The sequence below is a fragment of the Microtus ochrogaster genome, chromosome 1, assembly GCF_000317375.1.
Source record: "Microtus ochrogaster isolate Prairie Vole_2 chromosome 1, MicOch1.0, whole genome shotgun sequence".
In the NCBI taxonomy this organism is placed as follows: Eukaryota; Metazoa; Chordata; class Mammalia; order Rodentia; family Cricetidae; genus Microtus; species Microtus ochrogaster.
The window spans coordinates 38,476,628-38,492,731 of record NC_022009.1 but is presented as its reverse complement, the minus strand read 5'-3'; the positions used below and the strand labels follow the sequence as shown (position 1 = coordinate 38,492,731).

The following is a 16,104-nucleotide window of genomic DNA, read 5'->3' as shown; positions in this document are numbered from 1 at the left end:
ATTGTATATATAATAAATAAATATTTAAAAAAAAAAAAGTCCTGTCTCAAGAAAAAATACTACCAAAATATTACCAATGGCTGAATCCTTTTGGTAGACATGATCCTAATTTTAATTACAAACATCCCTGGACTCACCAACAGCTATGCCTTTATGTAACACCTACAGTGATATAGATATATATGTATACACATACATACACATACACAAATACACACACACACACACACACGAACCTATGGATGTTCACTGAAGGCTTTATAGTGACAATCTAGACAGTGTTGCTCTACTACAAAAGCTAGGCTAACTGACTATGGCAGCTATAAGGCAGACTTGTATTTATTTTCTCCTCTTTTCTTTTTGAGAAAGGGTCTCCCTATGTAGCCGTGGTTGGTCTGGAATTCATGGTGTGGGTCAGGCTGACCTTGAACTTATGACTGTATTCCAGCCTCTACCTCCAGAGTACTAAAACTAAAGGCAAGAGTTACCACACCCAGCTGGATTTGTATCCTGCTTACTGTAGAAGCTGATCCACAATAAACTGGTGAAAAAAGCACTTTGCACTGAATAATTCTGGGATTCTGCTTACACTGCAATTTAAATTTAAAAAGAAGCCTGTTTACATATTTACTTGTGAAGGAGGAAGGTCATTGGTTAATAAAGAAACTGCTTGGCCTGTTAAGTTAGAATATAGGTGGGTGGAGTAAACAGAACAGAATGCTGGGAAGAAGGGAAGTGAGCTCTGACGCCATGCTGCTGCTCTCCAGGGCAGACGCGATGGAGCAAGCCGCCAGGTCAGACATGCTGAATCTTTCCCGGTAAGACTGGTGCTACACAGATTATTAGAGATGGGTTAAAGCAAGATATGAGAGTTAGCCAGAAGAGGCTAGATATAATGGGCCAGGCAGTGTTTAAAAGAATACAGTTTCCGTGTAATTATTTTGGGGCATAAGCTAGCCAGGCGGCCGGGAGCTGGGCGGCAGGAAGGCGGCCCGTAGCTCATTACTACATACTTGTTTTACACAGAGGAAAGAAACTAATTTCTTAGAAAATACCTGAGGGTGGAAGAGGCATTTGAGAGAGAGAGGAGTTTTGGCCTCAAGAAAGTCCTCTCCAATATTTCATTTCTATGATATTTAAATAAAAAAAAAAATCCAAAACAACAGTAACAACAAAAACCACAGTTCAGTTCGAAAGCAGTTTGAGAGCCACATTTGAAACTTCTGATTCTTTACCTCATCTTCAGGATCAGGATAAGGTCTCTTACAAATGCAGTATAATCCAAAAAAGTTGTCATTGTACTTATTGCAAGAATTTACCTTTGATTTGTCCTGAAAGAGAGTACATTTCAGTACATATTATGATTTAATATTAGATACAATCTCATGCATTATAAAAATTGTATTTTTAATAATTCTCTCTGCATTAAGATCTTTCTACAAGCTAGTCATAAACTTTCAAGTCAAAAGGAAAGTTTATTATTACAGAAATACTTTTTTCAAGCTACAGAGACCAAAAAACACCCCACATTTCCTTTTTCCTCTTCACAGCAATTGGGAGATTTATGATTTATTTAATATACTCATATAACAAATGAAATAAAAATCATATACACGGTCAGTTTATTGAACTGACACTGACCTGGGCAGACATTTTCTTTTAATGGTTTTTTGAAAGAAGGGTTCTCTGTCCTATAACTGACTACATGTAGGCCAGGGTGGCCACGTTTGTCTTCACTTCTTGGTTTTTTTTCCCCCTTGATAGGGTTTCTCTGTGTAGTCCTGGCTAGTTTGGAACTCACTCTGTAGACCAGGCCTCGAATTCATAGAGATCCACCTGCCTCTGTCTACTGAGTTCTGAGATCAAAGTTGTGTATCACCATCGCCCAGCCTTTTTTTTTAAAAAGATTTCGCCCAGCCTTTTTTTTTCTAAAGATTACTTTTTATTATGGGGCGAGGGTGGGGCATGCAGGTATGTGCACAAGTGCAGGTGCCCATGGAGGCTAAAGGAGTTACATCCCCTTGGAGCTGAAGCAGTTGAAACCCATCGAAGTTGGGTGCTGGGAATTGAACTCAGGTTCTTTGGAAGATTAGTACATGCCTTCAACTGCTGAGCCATCTCTCCAAACCTCAAGACAGTTCTTTAAATGCAGGTATAAAAGACAAGACTTTTAGGTTATTAGGGGGCAAAAAGGAGAAAAACTATCAAAAATTAATCCTAAAGGAGAAAACATGAAGTTTTAACAATTATTAATGAAAACTGGCATTCTCCTTTTTCTCTTTCATCTGCAATTTTCCTACAACTTTTCTGAAAGCAAAGCTTTAGTTTGCTTTGCAGACAGATTCTTACCGTAGCTCTTCATCCAGCCACATGCTTTGCTCTAAAAGCCTCGGTGTGCATGAATGATCTCAATAAATAAAACTCAATCAGCTTCAAGAACATCTCCTCCCAGACTTTTAATATTAACTGCAATGTATGCTGTAGATTTTCAATGGGCTATTTAGTTTTTCCAAACAAATAAAAGTGAAATGTTCAAAAATAAATATTTTGTTTTTTTACACTTTGGTAAATACCAACCTTAGCTCATTAAGTGCACTTAAAAGAATTATTTCTGCTGGGCAGTGGTGGCGCACGCCTTTAATCCCAGCACTCGGGAGGCAGAGGCAGGAGAATCTTTGTGAGTTCGAGGCCAACCTGGTCTACAAGAGCTAGTTCCAGGACAGGCACCAAAAACTACAGAGAAACCCTGTCTCAAAAATCAAAAAAAAAAAAAAAGAATTATTTCTATTTATGTGTGTGTGAGTGTGTGTATTCAGGTTTCTACATAATCCAGAAGAGTCGGGTGAATCCCTTGGAGCTGGAGTTACAGGTAGTTGTAGATGCTGGAAACTGAACTGGATCCTTGAAAGAGCAAGCAGTATGCTCTAAGCCGCTGAGCCATCTCTCCAGGCCCTGGTCCCAAGTACATTTGTAATCACAGTGCATACTTACAGGAAATAATTTGCATTCCAAATTTTTAAACTTGCTGTTTCCACAATCACAACGAAAATTTCTATTAAGAAAAGAGGAAGAACATATATTTAAGCTTCCTTTTAAAATTAACTACTCTCTTAGCACCAAACACAGCTTCCCTTTCTAACTAGTCTCTAGAATCTAGATAGCCTTTTTGATGTTTGTGTATCTTATTTGAAGTTTTCCAACAAAAGCAACAAAAGACTGTAATTCTGGACACCACTACATATAAAAAACAAATCTTTATCACTCTCTCACACACACAAACAAATGAAATAACAAAAGGAAAAGACAAGTAGTGTGAGCTAGTAACCATAATTAAAATTTAAGTCTTATGGAAAAACCATTCCTTCCCACACTAAATCTTACCAACATGCAATTACTCTGAATGAAAAGCAGGATTAAGTAGGCATTGTGGTTGCAAAAGAATCTAAACATTTAGAAGGCATTTGGCAAAAACTGCTTTACCTTTTTGTGTATAGTTCGAATAATTTATGACTTCCATGGCATTCGTAGCTGCAAGCTAGACAAATTCCTGCTGGTTCTTCTCCCTCTGGTGTGCAGGTACTACAGGCATACAATGCTTGTCTCTTCACTGAGCCCTGAATGATCAGCCCCCACAAAAAAAAAAAAAGAAAATGTAGTCATACAACAAAGGACCAAAGCACTACTACAAATTCCAGACCTATACTGATGCTTGTTTTTATGTAATTTTTTTCTTTTATAGCAATAAAAAGTTTAAATCTGTGAGTAAGTTGATACTTTTAACCATTTAACACAAGAAAATAAAGGTGAGTTTATATAGGTTTGGGAGAGTAATACCACATTTTTAATTTTTAATTTTAGAAGATGCTTATAATTCTACCAAAGAGGATAGTCAATCCATAAACATAACTATTTTGATCTGCAGGAGTTGAATGGGAAAACATCTAGGAGAATAGTATAATGATGTCCACTACTTACTGTCAAGTAATGAATAAAAAAGGCAAAATATTCAATAGAGACAAGTGATTAAAAGCAATACATATACAAGTTACAGATATTCATAATACTATTCTTTCAGCTTATCTGTAAATTTAAAATATTTAGAAATTAAAAGCTAAAGGAAAAACAGTTAACACTTAGAAATGGTGAGGGGGCACATGCCCCTCCAGAGAGGGGATTTCAAGCACACTTCAACATGCCTGGCTTTTTGTGGTTTGTGGGGATGGGACAAAGGTCCTAAGGCTTCTGCAGCAAGAGTCCTCTTGCCAGTCCAACTCTACAGATGTCTGTTTTACTTCAACACAAAAACAGCAGGGCCAGTGAGGGAGCTCTATGGGGAATGGTACTGGCTGTGTAGGCCTAGAAACCAGCATTCCATGTGCAGAACCCACATAAAGGTGGCGTAGACAACTGATTCCACAAAGTTGTTCTCAGATGTCTGCACATGTTCTGCGGTACACAAGCCCTCTCCCCCGACACATCAGTGAATCAGCCTGAGGTTAGGGAGACAATTCGGAGATTAAGAGCACATACTGTTCCTAGGGTTCATGTTGGGCAGCTCACAATCCCTGGAACTCCAGCTCCAGGGAGATCAGATTCCTCTGGCCTCAAGGGCACCTACATTTGCATATATACCCACACAAATAATTAAAAAATAAATCTTTAAAAAAAAATGTCTAGGGCTAGCAGTGGTGACACACACCTTTAATCCCGGCAGGTGGATCTCTAAGAATTCGAGGCCAGCCTGGTCTACAAGAGCTAGTTGGGGGGGGGGGGATGGGAGGGGGGAACGATGCACAAGTCTAGGGGCTGGAGAGGAAAGATGGTTCAATGGTTAAGAGCATTGATTACTCTTCTGGAGGACCCAGAGTTCAATTCCCAGCACCCACATGGCAGCTCACAACTGTCTGTAGCTCCAGTTCCAGGTTATCTGAGACCCTCACACCAATGCACATAAAAAAATAATTTTAAAAACTGTCTATATTTCTAGAGATATGACTGTTAAAAACAACAAATTTAAGACTTGGGAGGAAGGTGGATCTCTGCTAGTTCAAGGCCAGCCTGGCCTACATAATGAACTCAGGCTACTTAGAACCACACATTTTGACTGTCTCAAAAAACAGAACGAAAACCCCACAAAAAAAACAAAACTTAAGCCAGGCATGATGATGCACACTTGCAATCCCAGCAGTACTTGGGAAGTGAAGGCAGGAGGATCAGGAATTCAGGGCAAGTCTGCTCAACATAATACCCTATCTCCAACAACAAAAATTTTTAGCTAATATATATTTTTAATTTACTTATTTGTAAATAATCTATGTTTATTTTATGTGCATTGCTGTTTTGTCTGCATGTATGTCTGTGGAAGGGTGTCAGATCTTGGAGTTACAGACAATTGACTGTTCTAATGTGGGTGCTGGGAATTGAACCCAGATCCTCTGGAAGAGCACTCTTAACCGCTGAGACATCTCTCCAGTCCCTAGTTAACACATTTTTATGAAGATAATGGTATTAATAAACAGCTCACACCCAGATTTAGGACCTTTCTTTCCTTCTTCCAAGGAAGTGGGAGTGTTTTCATGGTGATCCTTTTATTTAAATGCCAGTGACCATCTGCGACTATTTCTGGGATGCAAGATTATTCAACAACCAACAATTTTGCAGTCCAAACCCAAGTTGGTTAAGGAAGACAAATAGTATTATGACTTCGGTCCACACCACACAATAACTCCAAAGTTCCTTGCCTCCTTCCCCAGTCCTCCACTCCACCCACGGGCACGGTTGGCCTGTTTCCTTCCACCAATTCTCATCCCGCTAGTTCCTTCCTACCCACCCTTCTCCACTTTTGTACGTAGATGTACGGGATGCGTCACTAAACACACCACAGGCCCTCCAACTCTTGTTCACAAGACTGTACAAACGCCAAACTGATCCTTTTCTCTCTGGGCTTTCCAGAGTCACCTGATGTTTTGGTTCCGACACCGCACGTACACACGGAACTTAACCGGAAAAACACACCAGCTAGCAGTTAAACTTGACGGCAGCCGTGGAGCAGCCCACCCTCACCGACAGATTTTCAAATTCGACCCACTTTTCTTTAACGCCGCTTTTCTCCATCTGGCGCCTAATTAACACTCTGCAGGAGTGGGAGAAGTGGGGCGAAGAAGGTCTGGTTTGAGAGGTCACGAGGATGAGCTCGTGGAAAGCAGGCCACCAAGAGGCGACAACGAGGAGGACCGGAGCCTGCAGCAGAGTGCCTCCGGCAGGGCGCAAGGAGAGCCCTACTGGGAACAAGCTGAGGGTGGAAGGGCAGCAGGGTCGGGGGTGTGGGAGCCCGGGGTGGAGGGCCGCCCTGGAGCTGGCCCGGCTGCGGCAGGCGGGAAGCAGGCAGAGCGGCGGGAGCCGCCGGGCCGCGCGCACCTGCGAGTAGGAGCACTTCTCCGAGTCGCTGCCGCCCAGGACGGCGCACGCCTCATTTTCCAGCTCCTCGTCCTCCTCGAGCACGTCCACCAGCGACACTACGGGCTCCAGCTCCGCCTGGCAGCCGGCGGGGCTCTCGGCTCCGGCCATCCTCAACTGGCAGGGAGCTCCGCTGCGCGGCCCAGGCGGAGGCGGGAAAAGTGAGCGCCAGGGGCGGCGTGAGAAGGCGGGGCCTGAGCGCCAGGCAGCCAATCCCAAAGAAGGAGACGGAAGAAAATGGGCGGGGCGGATCCCGGGAATCGGAAGTCATTCCTTTTGCCCGCCTCTCCCTCCCGCCCCGGCCGCGGGGTGGGCTTCCGCTTCCGGGTGGCAAGTCTCTGTGGCGCGCTGTTGAAGCTAAGTGGTCGCCATGGAGCTGACGGGCGAGTACGTCGGGTGTGACGGGGAGCCCCGGCGACTGCGAGTGTCCTGTGAGGCGTCGGGGGACGCGAACCCTCTCCAGAGCCTGTCGGCGGGTGTGGCCCGGATGAAGGAGCTGGTAGCCGAGTTCTTCGGGCCCCTCGTGGAGCGGGACGCGCACGGCGCGACAGCGGATCGGGAGGACGCTGTGGATGGTGAGCGCGGGGGCGGGGCGCCGGGGGTGTCTGGCGTGGGCAGCCTGTGTGAAGGGCAGCCTCTGGAGAGCGAGCCTAGGGAGGAGGAGGGATCGGGGATCGCTGCCTCTTTGTCTGGTCTTTCTGTCCCTCGTCCTCACGACTTTTCATTCATCACCAAAACCAAAACAACAACAATTTAAAAAAAAACGTGGCGAGCATTGAGCTAGAGACTAGACAACGAACTCAGTCCTCCCGACGCCCCCGCTCCTGGGGGGCGCAAAGGGTTGAGATAGGCAGACCTCGTGGGAGAGTGGAACGTGTGGCGGGCGGTCTGTAACCGTTGCTAGCTGGAAGGAAGCTCTAAAGGGAGGACGTTGGAGCTGGGTGTTGAAAGGCAAAGAGGAGTTTTATCTGGTGTGAAATTAGAAACATGTTTGACAGAATGGGAACAGTTTCATAGGGTCGAGACCGACTTTGTTGTAGGGAGTCTTAATCCTCAGAAAGTCCTTTCTCGTGGCTGTTTTAGAAGAAGGATTCTGGTTTTGCTTTTTGGTGTTTTGTTTTGTCTTTTCAAGACAAGGTTTCTCTGTAGCTTTGGAGCCTGTCCTGAAACTCACTCTGTAGATCAGGCTGGCCTCGAACTCACAGAGACCCGCCTGCCTCTGCCTCCCGAGTGCTGGGATTAAAGGCGTGCGCTACCAGCGCCTGGTGCTTTTTTTGTATTTTTAAATTAATGGATGGTGGGGCTAGAGAGATGGCTCAGCAGTTAAGAGCACTGACTGCTCTTCTCAAGGACCCGGGTTCAATTCCCAGCACCCACATGGCAGCTCACAACTGTCTGAAAATCCAGTTCCAGAGGATATGACACCTTCACACCAATGCACATAAAATAAAGTTACATAAACCATAAAAAAAATTAATGGATGGTTTCATACATGTAATGCATTGTGGTCATTTTCTCCTTCCATGACAGTCTTTCATCCTTTGCTTGAACCCGTTCTCAACAGGGCCTCCCTCATCCTTTCCTGCCTTTTGTTGCCATTCACAAGGTTTATTTGTATGAGATTGGGTGGGTGGGTATTTATTTCCGGGAGCCTGGGCAACCCGAGGTGACTACACCACTGAAGAAAATGTTGGCTCCTCCCCCAGCAACTATTAACTGCCAAAAACTTGGCGGGGAGGGGGACTCATAAGCCTCTTTTCCTTCCAGGATCGAATGTTAAGGTTGCCATCTTGTGCAGGTAACTACAGCTGCCGTCCCTACGTACAGGCCATGTCATGTCCAAAGGAATGTTTCACCACAGCCCTTCCCTTCCTCTGGCTCCTACTTTCCTCACCACCCCCCTGCTGTTGTAGAAATTAACTACTAGTTCAGGTTTTTGTTTTTTTCAGAGATGGGTATTTTGCCTGCCTTGTGTGTATGTCTGAACATCACTTCTCTGTGGTGTTTTCTAAGGCCAGAAGAAGGCATCAGAACCCAGCAGGCAGTGGTCTTAACCACTGATTTCTCCAGCACCAACTTTGTTAATAGAAAAAACATTTTGTAGTCACTATGTACCCATGGCTGTCCTTGGAACTATTAGACCTACTGATCTTAAATTTGCCTCAGCAGTGCTAGGATTAAAGAAATGTGCCACTATACCTGACCGTTGTTAAATTTATTTTTAATCTTGATCAACAAAATAGATATTTTATTACCCTGAGCTAAGGAGTCAGCTCTTCTACAGAGGAAGGTACACTGTACTTTTCTTTATAATATGGATATTGATGTCATTGAAAAGAACAGTAAAAGCGGGGCAGTGGTTGTGGTGCACACCTTTAATCCCAATGCTCTGGAAGCAGAAACAGGTGGATCTCTGTGATTTTGAGGCCAGCCTGGTCTACAGAACAGAATGAGTTCTAGGACAGTCAAGGCTACACAGAGAAATCCTGTCTCAAAAAAAAAAATCAATAAAATGTATTAGCTAGGTGTATTAGTCAGGGTTCTCTAAAAGAGCAAAACATATATATATGAGTGCCTTTGCAGCCTGTGGTCTGAGTAGTCCAGCAATGGCTATCTCATGACAGAAAAGTCAAGGATCCAGTTAATGTTCAGTCTATGAGACTGGATGTCTCAGCAGTCCTAATCTGGTGCTACAGTCCCAGGGAAGCTCTGAGAACTGCCAGTTTTCAGTCTGTGTTGGAGTCCAGAAGAAGTAGGCAGGTTCTAACACTAGTAAGGGGAACAGAGTGCAAGCGGGCAAATAACAAAGGCTTCCTCTTCCTTAGGCTTTCACATGGGTTGCCACCAGAAGGTGTGGGCCAGTTTAGCCTGAGTCTCTAACCTCAGATAATTCAAGAAAAATTCCTCAGATGGGTCAAGCTGCTTGGGTTTCAGTTCCAGATGTAGCCAAGTTGACAACCAAGATTAGCAATCACCTAGGGTGTGAAGAGATTAGAGGCCATTATTGGTAGAAGTGTAAAATTTTGTATCCATCTTAGAGTTCCTCAAAAACTTAACCATAGGACTGGAGAGATGGCTCAGTAGTTAAGAGCATTGCCTGCTCTTCCAAAGGTCCTGAGTTCAATTCCCAGCAACCACATGGTGGTTCACAACCATCTATAATGAGGTCTGGTGCTCTCTTCTGGCCCGCAGGCATACACACAGATAGAATACTGTGTACATAATAAATAAATAAATAAATAAATAAATATTATAAAAAACTTAACCATAATACCCCATAGTTACACCACTAGTCCTCCACAGTTAACTGGAAATATGTTTGTACCAAAACTTACTACACTGATTGTAGCAGCACTGTTGATTAATAGCTATAAAATGGAAATAATACAAATGCCCAGCATCAGGGTAAAACATAAGCATTCTTTTAATTGTGTGTATGCGGGTAGCATGTTATATGTATAGAGTTGGTCCTCTCCTCCGCCTTCCATGGTTCCATTGATTGAACTCAGGTCACCAAACTTGCACTGTATTTACTTTACCTGCTGAGCCATCCACTGGCTTCTGCAGTTTAGAAAATGTGAGGTATGCATGGTTTTTAGTCTCCAAAGGGAAATGGGCTCATATCACCTTACCTATCTGTATTTCTTTCAACCACTAAACAAAATGTCACACAACAAACATTTATTTTAAAAGGTGATGATGAAGATGATGCAGAAGATGAAAATAACAGTGGTAGCAGAACTAACTCAGATGGACCATCTGCAAAACGACCTAAACCAACATCTTAGCAATAGCTTTTATGAAATTAAGACTGCTAATAAATTGAGTGAGATGTTGTACACTTGTAATCCCAGCTTCTTCAGAGGCTGAGGCGGAAGATCCAAAGTTGAAGCCTAGCTTGCGCTACATATCAAGACCTTGCTTCAAATAAGAATAGATCAAGACATCAGAGCACTACTATTTCCTGATCATCATGTGCTAGTACTTGCAGAAGACCCTTGATTTAGTTGGGGAACTCATTTGTTTTCTTTCTTTGATAAAGTTTGTAACAAAGAGAACTTCCTGTTTCAAACAAAGAAAAGTACAATAAATGTTTGGAATGAAGTCTTGTTTTCTCATTCAAAAATAGAATGGAACCATTCATAATGGATAAAATTTAAATTGACAGTTTTTTAGATTTGTGTTCTCCTTTAAAATGAATGTTGAGGCCAGGCTGTGTTGGCGCACACCTTTAATTCCAGCACTCACTCAGGAGGCAGAGGGAGGTGAATCTCTGAGTTAGAGGCCAGATTGGTTGGTCTATGGAGCGAGTTCCAGGACAGCCAGAGATACACATTGAAACCCTGTCTTGAAAAACACAAACAAGCAAACAAATAAATAAATGATAAAATAAATAAAATAACCTTTGAATCACTGGGTGGTAATGGGCTTACCTTTAATTCCAGGACTCCAGAAGCAGAGGCAGGTGGGATCTCCAAATTCAAGGACAGCCTCGCCTGGTCTGCGGAACAGTTCTAGGACCACCAAGGCTGCACAGAGAAAACTCTATTTTGAAAAACAAAACAAAACATCATTAAATCTAATGGTGTATGTCCGCATCTTTTAGCTTTTATAAAAACTGCTTGTTGGTGGTGGTGGCGCATGCCTTTAATCCCAGCACTTGGGAAGCAGAGACAGGCAGATAGATCTCTGTGATTTGGAGGCTAGCCTGGTCACAGAATGAGTTCCAGCACAGCCAGGACTGTTACACAGAGAAACATTGTCTCGAAAAACCAAAACAAACAAACAAAAAAAAAACTCTGCTTATCATGGTCCTAGACAATTCTATTGGAAAGAATTGATGAGCCGGGCGGTGGTGGCGCACACCTTTAATCCCAGCACTCAGGAGGCAGAGGCAGGCGGATCTCTGTGAGTTCGAGACCAGCCTGGTCTACAAGAGCTAGTTCCAGGACAGGCTCCAAAGCCACAGAAAAACCCTGTCTCGAAAAACCAAAAAAAAGAATTGATGAGAGCAGTGTAATATTGTGTGTGTGTATGCATACATCTATACAAGAATAAAAATGAGGCCCAAGTCAATAAAATTCATTGATTGCAACTTAGCTATTTCCTGTAGGCATATTCTTTTAGTCAAAAAGGAGCTGTTGAGGGGCCTGGAGAGATGGCTCAGAGGGAGCATTGCCTGCTCTTCCAAAGGCCCTGAGTTCAATTCCCAGCCACATGGTGGCTCAAAACCATCTGTAATGAGGTCTGGTGCCCTCTTCTGGCCAGCAGGCATACACACACACAGAATATTGTATACATAATAAATAAATATTTTTTTAAAAAAGGAGCTGTTGAATAGTTTTAAAATATAAATTCCTAAAATACATTGTATGTATTTTTCTGCTATCTATCATTGGAACCAGAGTAGACTTAAATTTACAGTGCATCTTTCCTAGTTTTGACAATTGAAACGCAACAAGTACCTAATGAAATTAGAATAATTCTTTTGGGGGGTTGACTAGACTTTTTACCATAGGTCCTCATGCTGACCTTTTTCTTTCTCTCTCTCTGTTGTTTTTTTTTTACTTTATTTTTATGTGCATTGGTGTGTAGGTGTCAGATCCCCTGGAACTGGAGTTACAGACAGTTCTAAGCCACCACTTGGGTGCTGGGAATAGAACCTGGGTCTTCTGGAAGAGCAGCCAGTGCTCTTAATCGCTGAGCCATCTCTCCAGCCCCTAGATTAATTGTTTTAGTTATAATATATCTATTTTGTTTTGAGATTGGGTCTTGCTATGTATGTGGCTAGTCTGACCTGGAATTCACTACATAGTCCAGCTGGCTTTGAACTTGCTATATCTTACTTCTGAATGTTGGGGATCACAGGTTTGCGCAATCATACCTGGCTTTTTGTTGTTTTCTTCAAACAAGGTTTTGCCATGTAGTGAAGTTTGATCTAGAATTCCCTGAATATAACACAGCCTGTTCTCAAACCTGTGATCTTCCTGCATCTATGTCTTAGGTGCTGGGATTATAGACATATTCTGGGCCTCATAGAATCTTAGACATAACAAATCAAAATGTCTTATTACTTCAGAGATTAATTAAATCTCAGAGTAGTTATTTGCCTTAGGTTACAGAGCCAGTGATTGTTTTCTGCCAGTTTACATGTGTAACTTTTGAGGCTTGGTAGTAGTGCTTATCTAGCATGTATAAGGCACTGGGTTTGCACCCATATCTCAAAATAAAAATGAAAATAGTCTTTAGGGATGGGAATGTGCTTCTGTGGTAGAACATTTGCTTTAAAGACAGGCTCTCACCATGTAGCCTGGTTAGCTGGAACTTGTTCCTTAGATCATGCTGGCCTCAAACTCGACCATCTGCCTGCCTCTGCCTCCTGAGTGCTGTGTGCTAACATGCACAGCTGCAAATTGCATGTTCTGATACCTGAAATTACACTTGATGTTACTAAGGACACTCACTTTACACACTTTACATTTTAAAAATGTTTTTCCTGGAGCATGAACATTCCACTAAGCACTCTAAGGTAATTTCAACTAGGAAAAATTACTAATGGCCAGAGATTCTTACTTGTTTAATGATGTTCCTAATATTCAAGTATCTCTAGATTTACATAATCCTTTAAAAAAATTGCCTGTGGAGAGATGGCTCAGTGGTTTGGAGCACCATCTGCTCTTCCAGAGGTCCTGAGTTCAATTCCCAGCAACCACATGGTGGCTTACAACCATCTGTAATGAGATCTGGCGCCCTCCTCTGGCGTGTGGGCATACATGGAGGCAGAATGTTGTATACATAATAAATAAAAAAAATTGCCTGTATATAATTTAAAATAGTATATTTTAAATAGTTTAAAATTAAGGGAGCTGAAGAGGTGATTCAGCATTTAAGAGCACTGGCTGCTCTTACAGAAGACCTGGGTTCAGTTCCCAGCACCCATATGGTGGCTCTCAACCCTCTGTAACTCCAATCCTTGGGACCTGACTTCCTCATATGGTACACAGATGAACGTGCAGTGTTAAAGAAATAGTTTAAATTGATAGCTCAACTTGCTCCTAAAATGTTTATATTTTCTTCTTTGTTTAATAAAGACATTTCAATATAGTATTTGTGCTTATATAGTGTTTTGAGGTTCTGAGTGGTAGGTTTAATGGATCTTTTATTTTTATATTTTCTGGTTTTTCGAGACAGGATTTCACTATGTAGCACTAGCTGTCCTGGAATTCTCTGTAGATTTGTTTTGAGAAGGCCAGTACCCCCTTTCTTATTGCAACTTCTATATAGGTTAGGAGAACTGGGTCAAGTACGAAGCAGGGTACCATCAAATAAAGAAGAGTAGAGGTTCTAGGTTGATTATATATGCCTAAGATTAACCTTGAAAACAGTCATTTTAAACCAGTGTATTAACTTCCAAGTATAAAAATGCCATAAAAATGCTGTAACTATTCTAGTTTTCTGGTGACCTTTGGGATCAAAACTGCTTTATTTATTTAAAGTTGTGGTTCAGGAAACAGTGAATTCTAGAAATAAGCTGTTTAAACCTTAACAAGTAGCATCTCACATTGAGATATCAACAGGCTACTGGAGTATAGTTTTAAATAGAAATTTACTCTAGCCAGAATTTTGGTAGAGGTGGTAGTTGTTTATGAATGCTTTCTTGATCCACGGTACTGGAACACCAGGGACTGAAACTTATGTAGTTCTAAGAGCCCTTGGACTTTGTACATATTGGGTGGCTTAAAAAACTATAATTTTATGACTAAAATTTATTGAGGACTATAGCCATCCACTCAATTAAAAAAAAACTAGTATATGTTTTTTTACTCAACACCAATAAGGAAAATTCTAAGCCAACTGATATCACAAGAACTCAAAATTATATTGAGGGACAGTTTAAATCTTGGCCTTGAAGAGAATATCACTAAATCCTGAGAACTAAAAGAGCTGGATTAACCTAGAACACCTGATACATTAGGGCACACACTTAATAGTAAATATTAGCTCTTGGCTTTGCTCTCTAGGGAAAATGAATTAAGTTGATTTTTACAGTATATATGAGATGTATACATTTATGAATACATACTGAGCACCTACTGTGTGCCAGTTACTATTGTAAGCATAGGGCTTATCACAATACATGACAAAAATCCAAGATTTTGAGGAAATGTACATATGATCGTGTGAGATGGGGTTTATCTGTGTGGTCCTGGAACTCACTCTAGAACTGCCTGCCTCTCCCCAATGCTAAAATTAAGGGTGTGGCTACTACACCCATCCTGAGAGCGGCCTCGAACTTGCTGCCTGACTTAGGTTGTCCTTGAACTGTGCACAATCCCTTGGTACTAGACTTGAAAAACAGGTTTTGCGGGCTGACATTAGCAGCTTGGTTTCGGGCAGGTTAAATTTCATGAGCCTTTTAGTAAATGTATGAAGTCTAGGTAGGCAGTGAAGTGAAACTGGGTGTAGTGATGCATGCACGCAAGTGATCCCAACAAGAGGATCAAATTCAAAACCATCCAAGGTAACCTAGGGAGAGTCCACTTCAGAAAGCAACAAGTAGGTGGTGGGAATTCAAGTAACTCTGGAGAAGGGCAGTTAAAACCAAAAGACTGGACGAAATGACAGGCTAAGAAAAGAGAACTGAAGCACACCAACACGTAGTATTGGAGGAGATTCCCCAAAAGGATTCATCAAAGCAGCAGCAAACAGCTAAGAGGAAGAAGAAAAAACAGGAATTATCTAAAACTGAGCCACTCAATATATGCAGCCACTGACCACTTGTGGCTGCTCCTCTTGGCTCAGGGCTCCTGAATGAGCAGGCAACTAAGGAACATCCATCAGAAATGATGGTGCTGACCTAAAAGCCAGCTGAAGAAAGTATGTCAAGGATGCAGTGTCAGAAACTTCAAAAAGTAAATCTAGAATCAAGACCTGGTCGTTGGGTGCAGTGTTAATCACCAGTGAGCAGTTTTGGCGGAATGGGAGGCAAAAGTCTGACAGAAGCATTTTCAGAACAACCCAGAGAAGATCGAATATTAAGGAATGTAGGTAAATTTGCAGATGACTCGAGTGAACTTTGTACAGAAGATTTGCTGTTACTGTTCCAAAGATAAGCACAGCTCTAACTTGACTCTTCAGTGAATGCTACGTGAAAGCACCAAAGCACCGTGGACCAGTTCTTTTCAGCCCTAATGGAAGCATCTGAAAAGTATTTAAGACAAAATGACCTGAGGCCTCCTCCATGGACCTTGACATTATTTGTGTGTGAGTTTTTTCTTTTTTTCTCCCCATCACTTTACAACAAAAGAAATATTAATGCATGGTGATTTCCACCCAGAGTCATCTAGGACTTCATATGTGGGAGGATTTGTCACATGCTGGTGCATACTTGATGAAAGAATGAATAATGAAGCATCACAGTAAGTGCTTCTGCCAGGAATTTAGGGGCTGAAGATGCTAGGTCATTAGCACTGGGTATTTAAGAAAAGACCAACACTACCCATGCCATACAAACATGTGTTTGTGTCACAGGAGCAGTGAGTTACTCACGTGAGTACTTTGTATCATACTCGACCAAAGACAAACTTTTTATTCCTTTTAAAGATTATAAAGCTCCAAAGCTACAGAGAAACCCTGTCTCGAAAAACC

The 16,104-nt window shown here is 42.1% G+C and overlaps 3 protein-coding genes across 3 annotated transcripts in view; 2 read left to right on the top strand and 1 right to left on the bottom strand.

Moving 5' to 3' along the window:
• Positions 1-6,641, bottom strand: part of Ubr7 (ubiquitin protein ligase E3 component n-recognin 7 (putative)) — a 20,757-nt gene extending 14,116 nt beyond the window's left edge. Inside the window, exons 1-4 of the mRNA XM_005343482.2 lie at positions 6,418-6,641; positions 3,481-3,614; positions 2,992-3,052; positions 1,236-1,331 (exon numbers count right to left, since the gene is read on the bottom strand). Coding sequence (XP_005343539.1) covers positions 1,236-1,331; positions 2,992-3,052; positions 3,481-3,614; positions 6,418-6,567 — 441 coding nt within the window. The 5' untranslated portion in view covers positions 6,568-6,641. The remainder of the gene's footprint in view (positions 1-1,235; positions 1,332-2,991; positions 3,053-3,480; positions 3,615-6,417) is intronic.
• Positions 6,642-6,764: 123 nt separating this feature from the next.
• On the top strand, positions 6,765-10,560 carry Gon7 (GON7, KEOPS complex subunit). The gene is made up of 2 exons (XM_005343480.3): positions 6,765-7,031; positions 10,150-10,560. The coding sequence occupies exons 1-2, from the start codon at positions 6,827-6,829 to the stop codon at positions 10,242-10,244; spliced, it is 300 nt and encodes a 99-aa protein (XP_005343537.1). The 5' UTR covers positions 6,765-6,826; the 3' UTR covers positions 10,245-10,560.
• Moap1 (modulator of apoptosis 1) overlaps positions 6,924-16,104 on the top strand; it is a 16,342-nt gene continuing 7,161 nt past the window's right edge. Inside the window, exon 1 of the mRNA XM_026780799.1 lies at positions 6,924-7,031. The gene's annotated coding sequence lies outside the window, so the exon portion shown is untranslated. The remainder of the gene's footprint in view (positions 7,032-16,104) is intronic.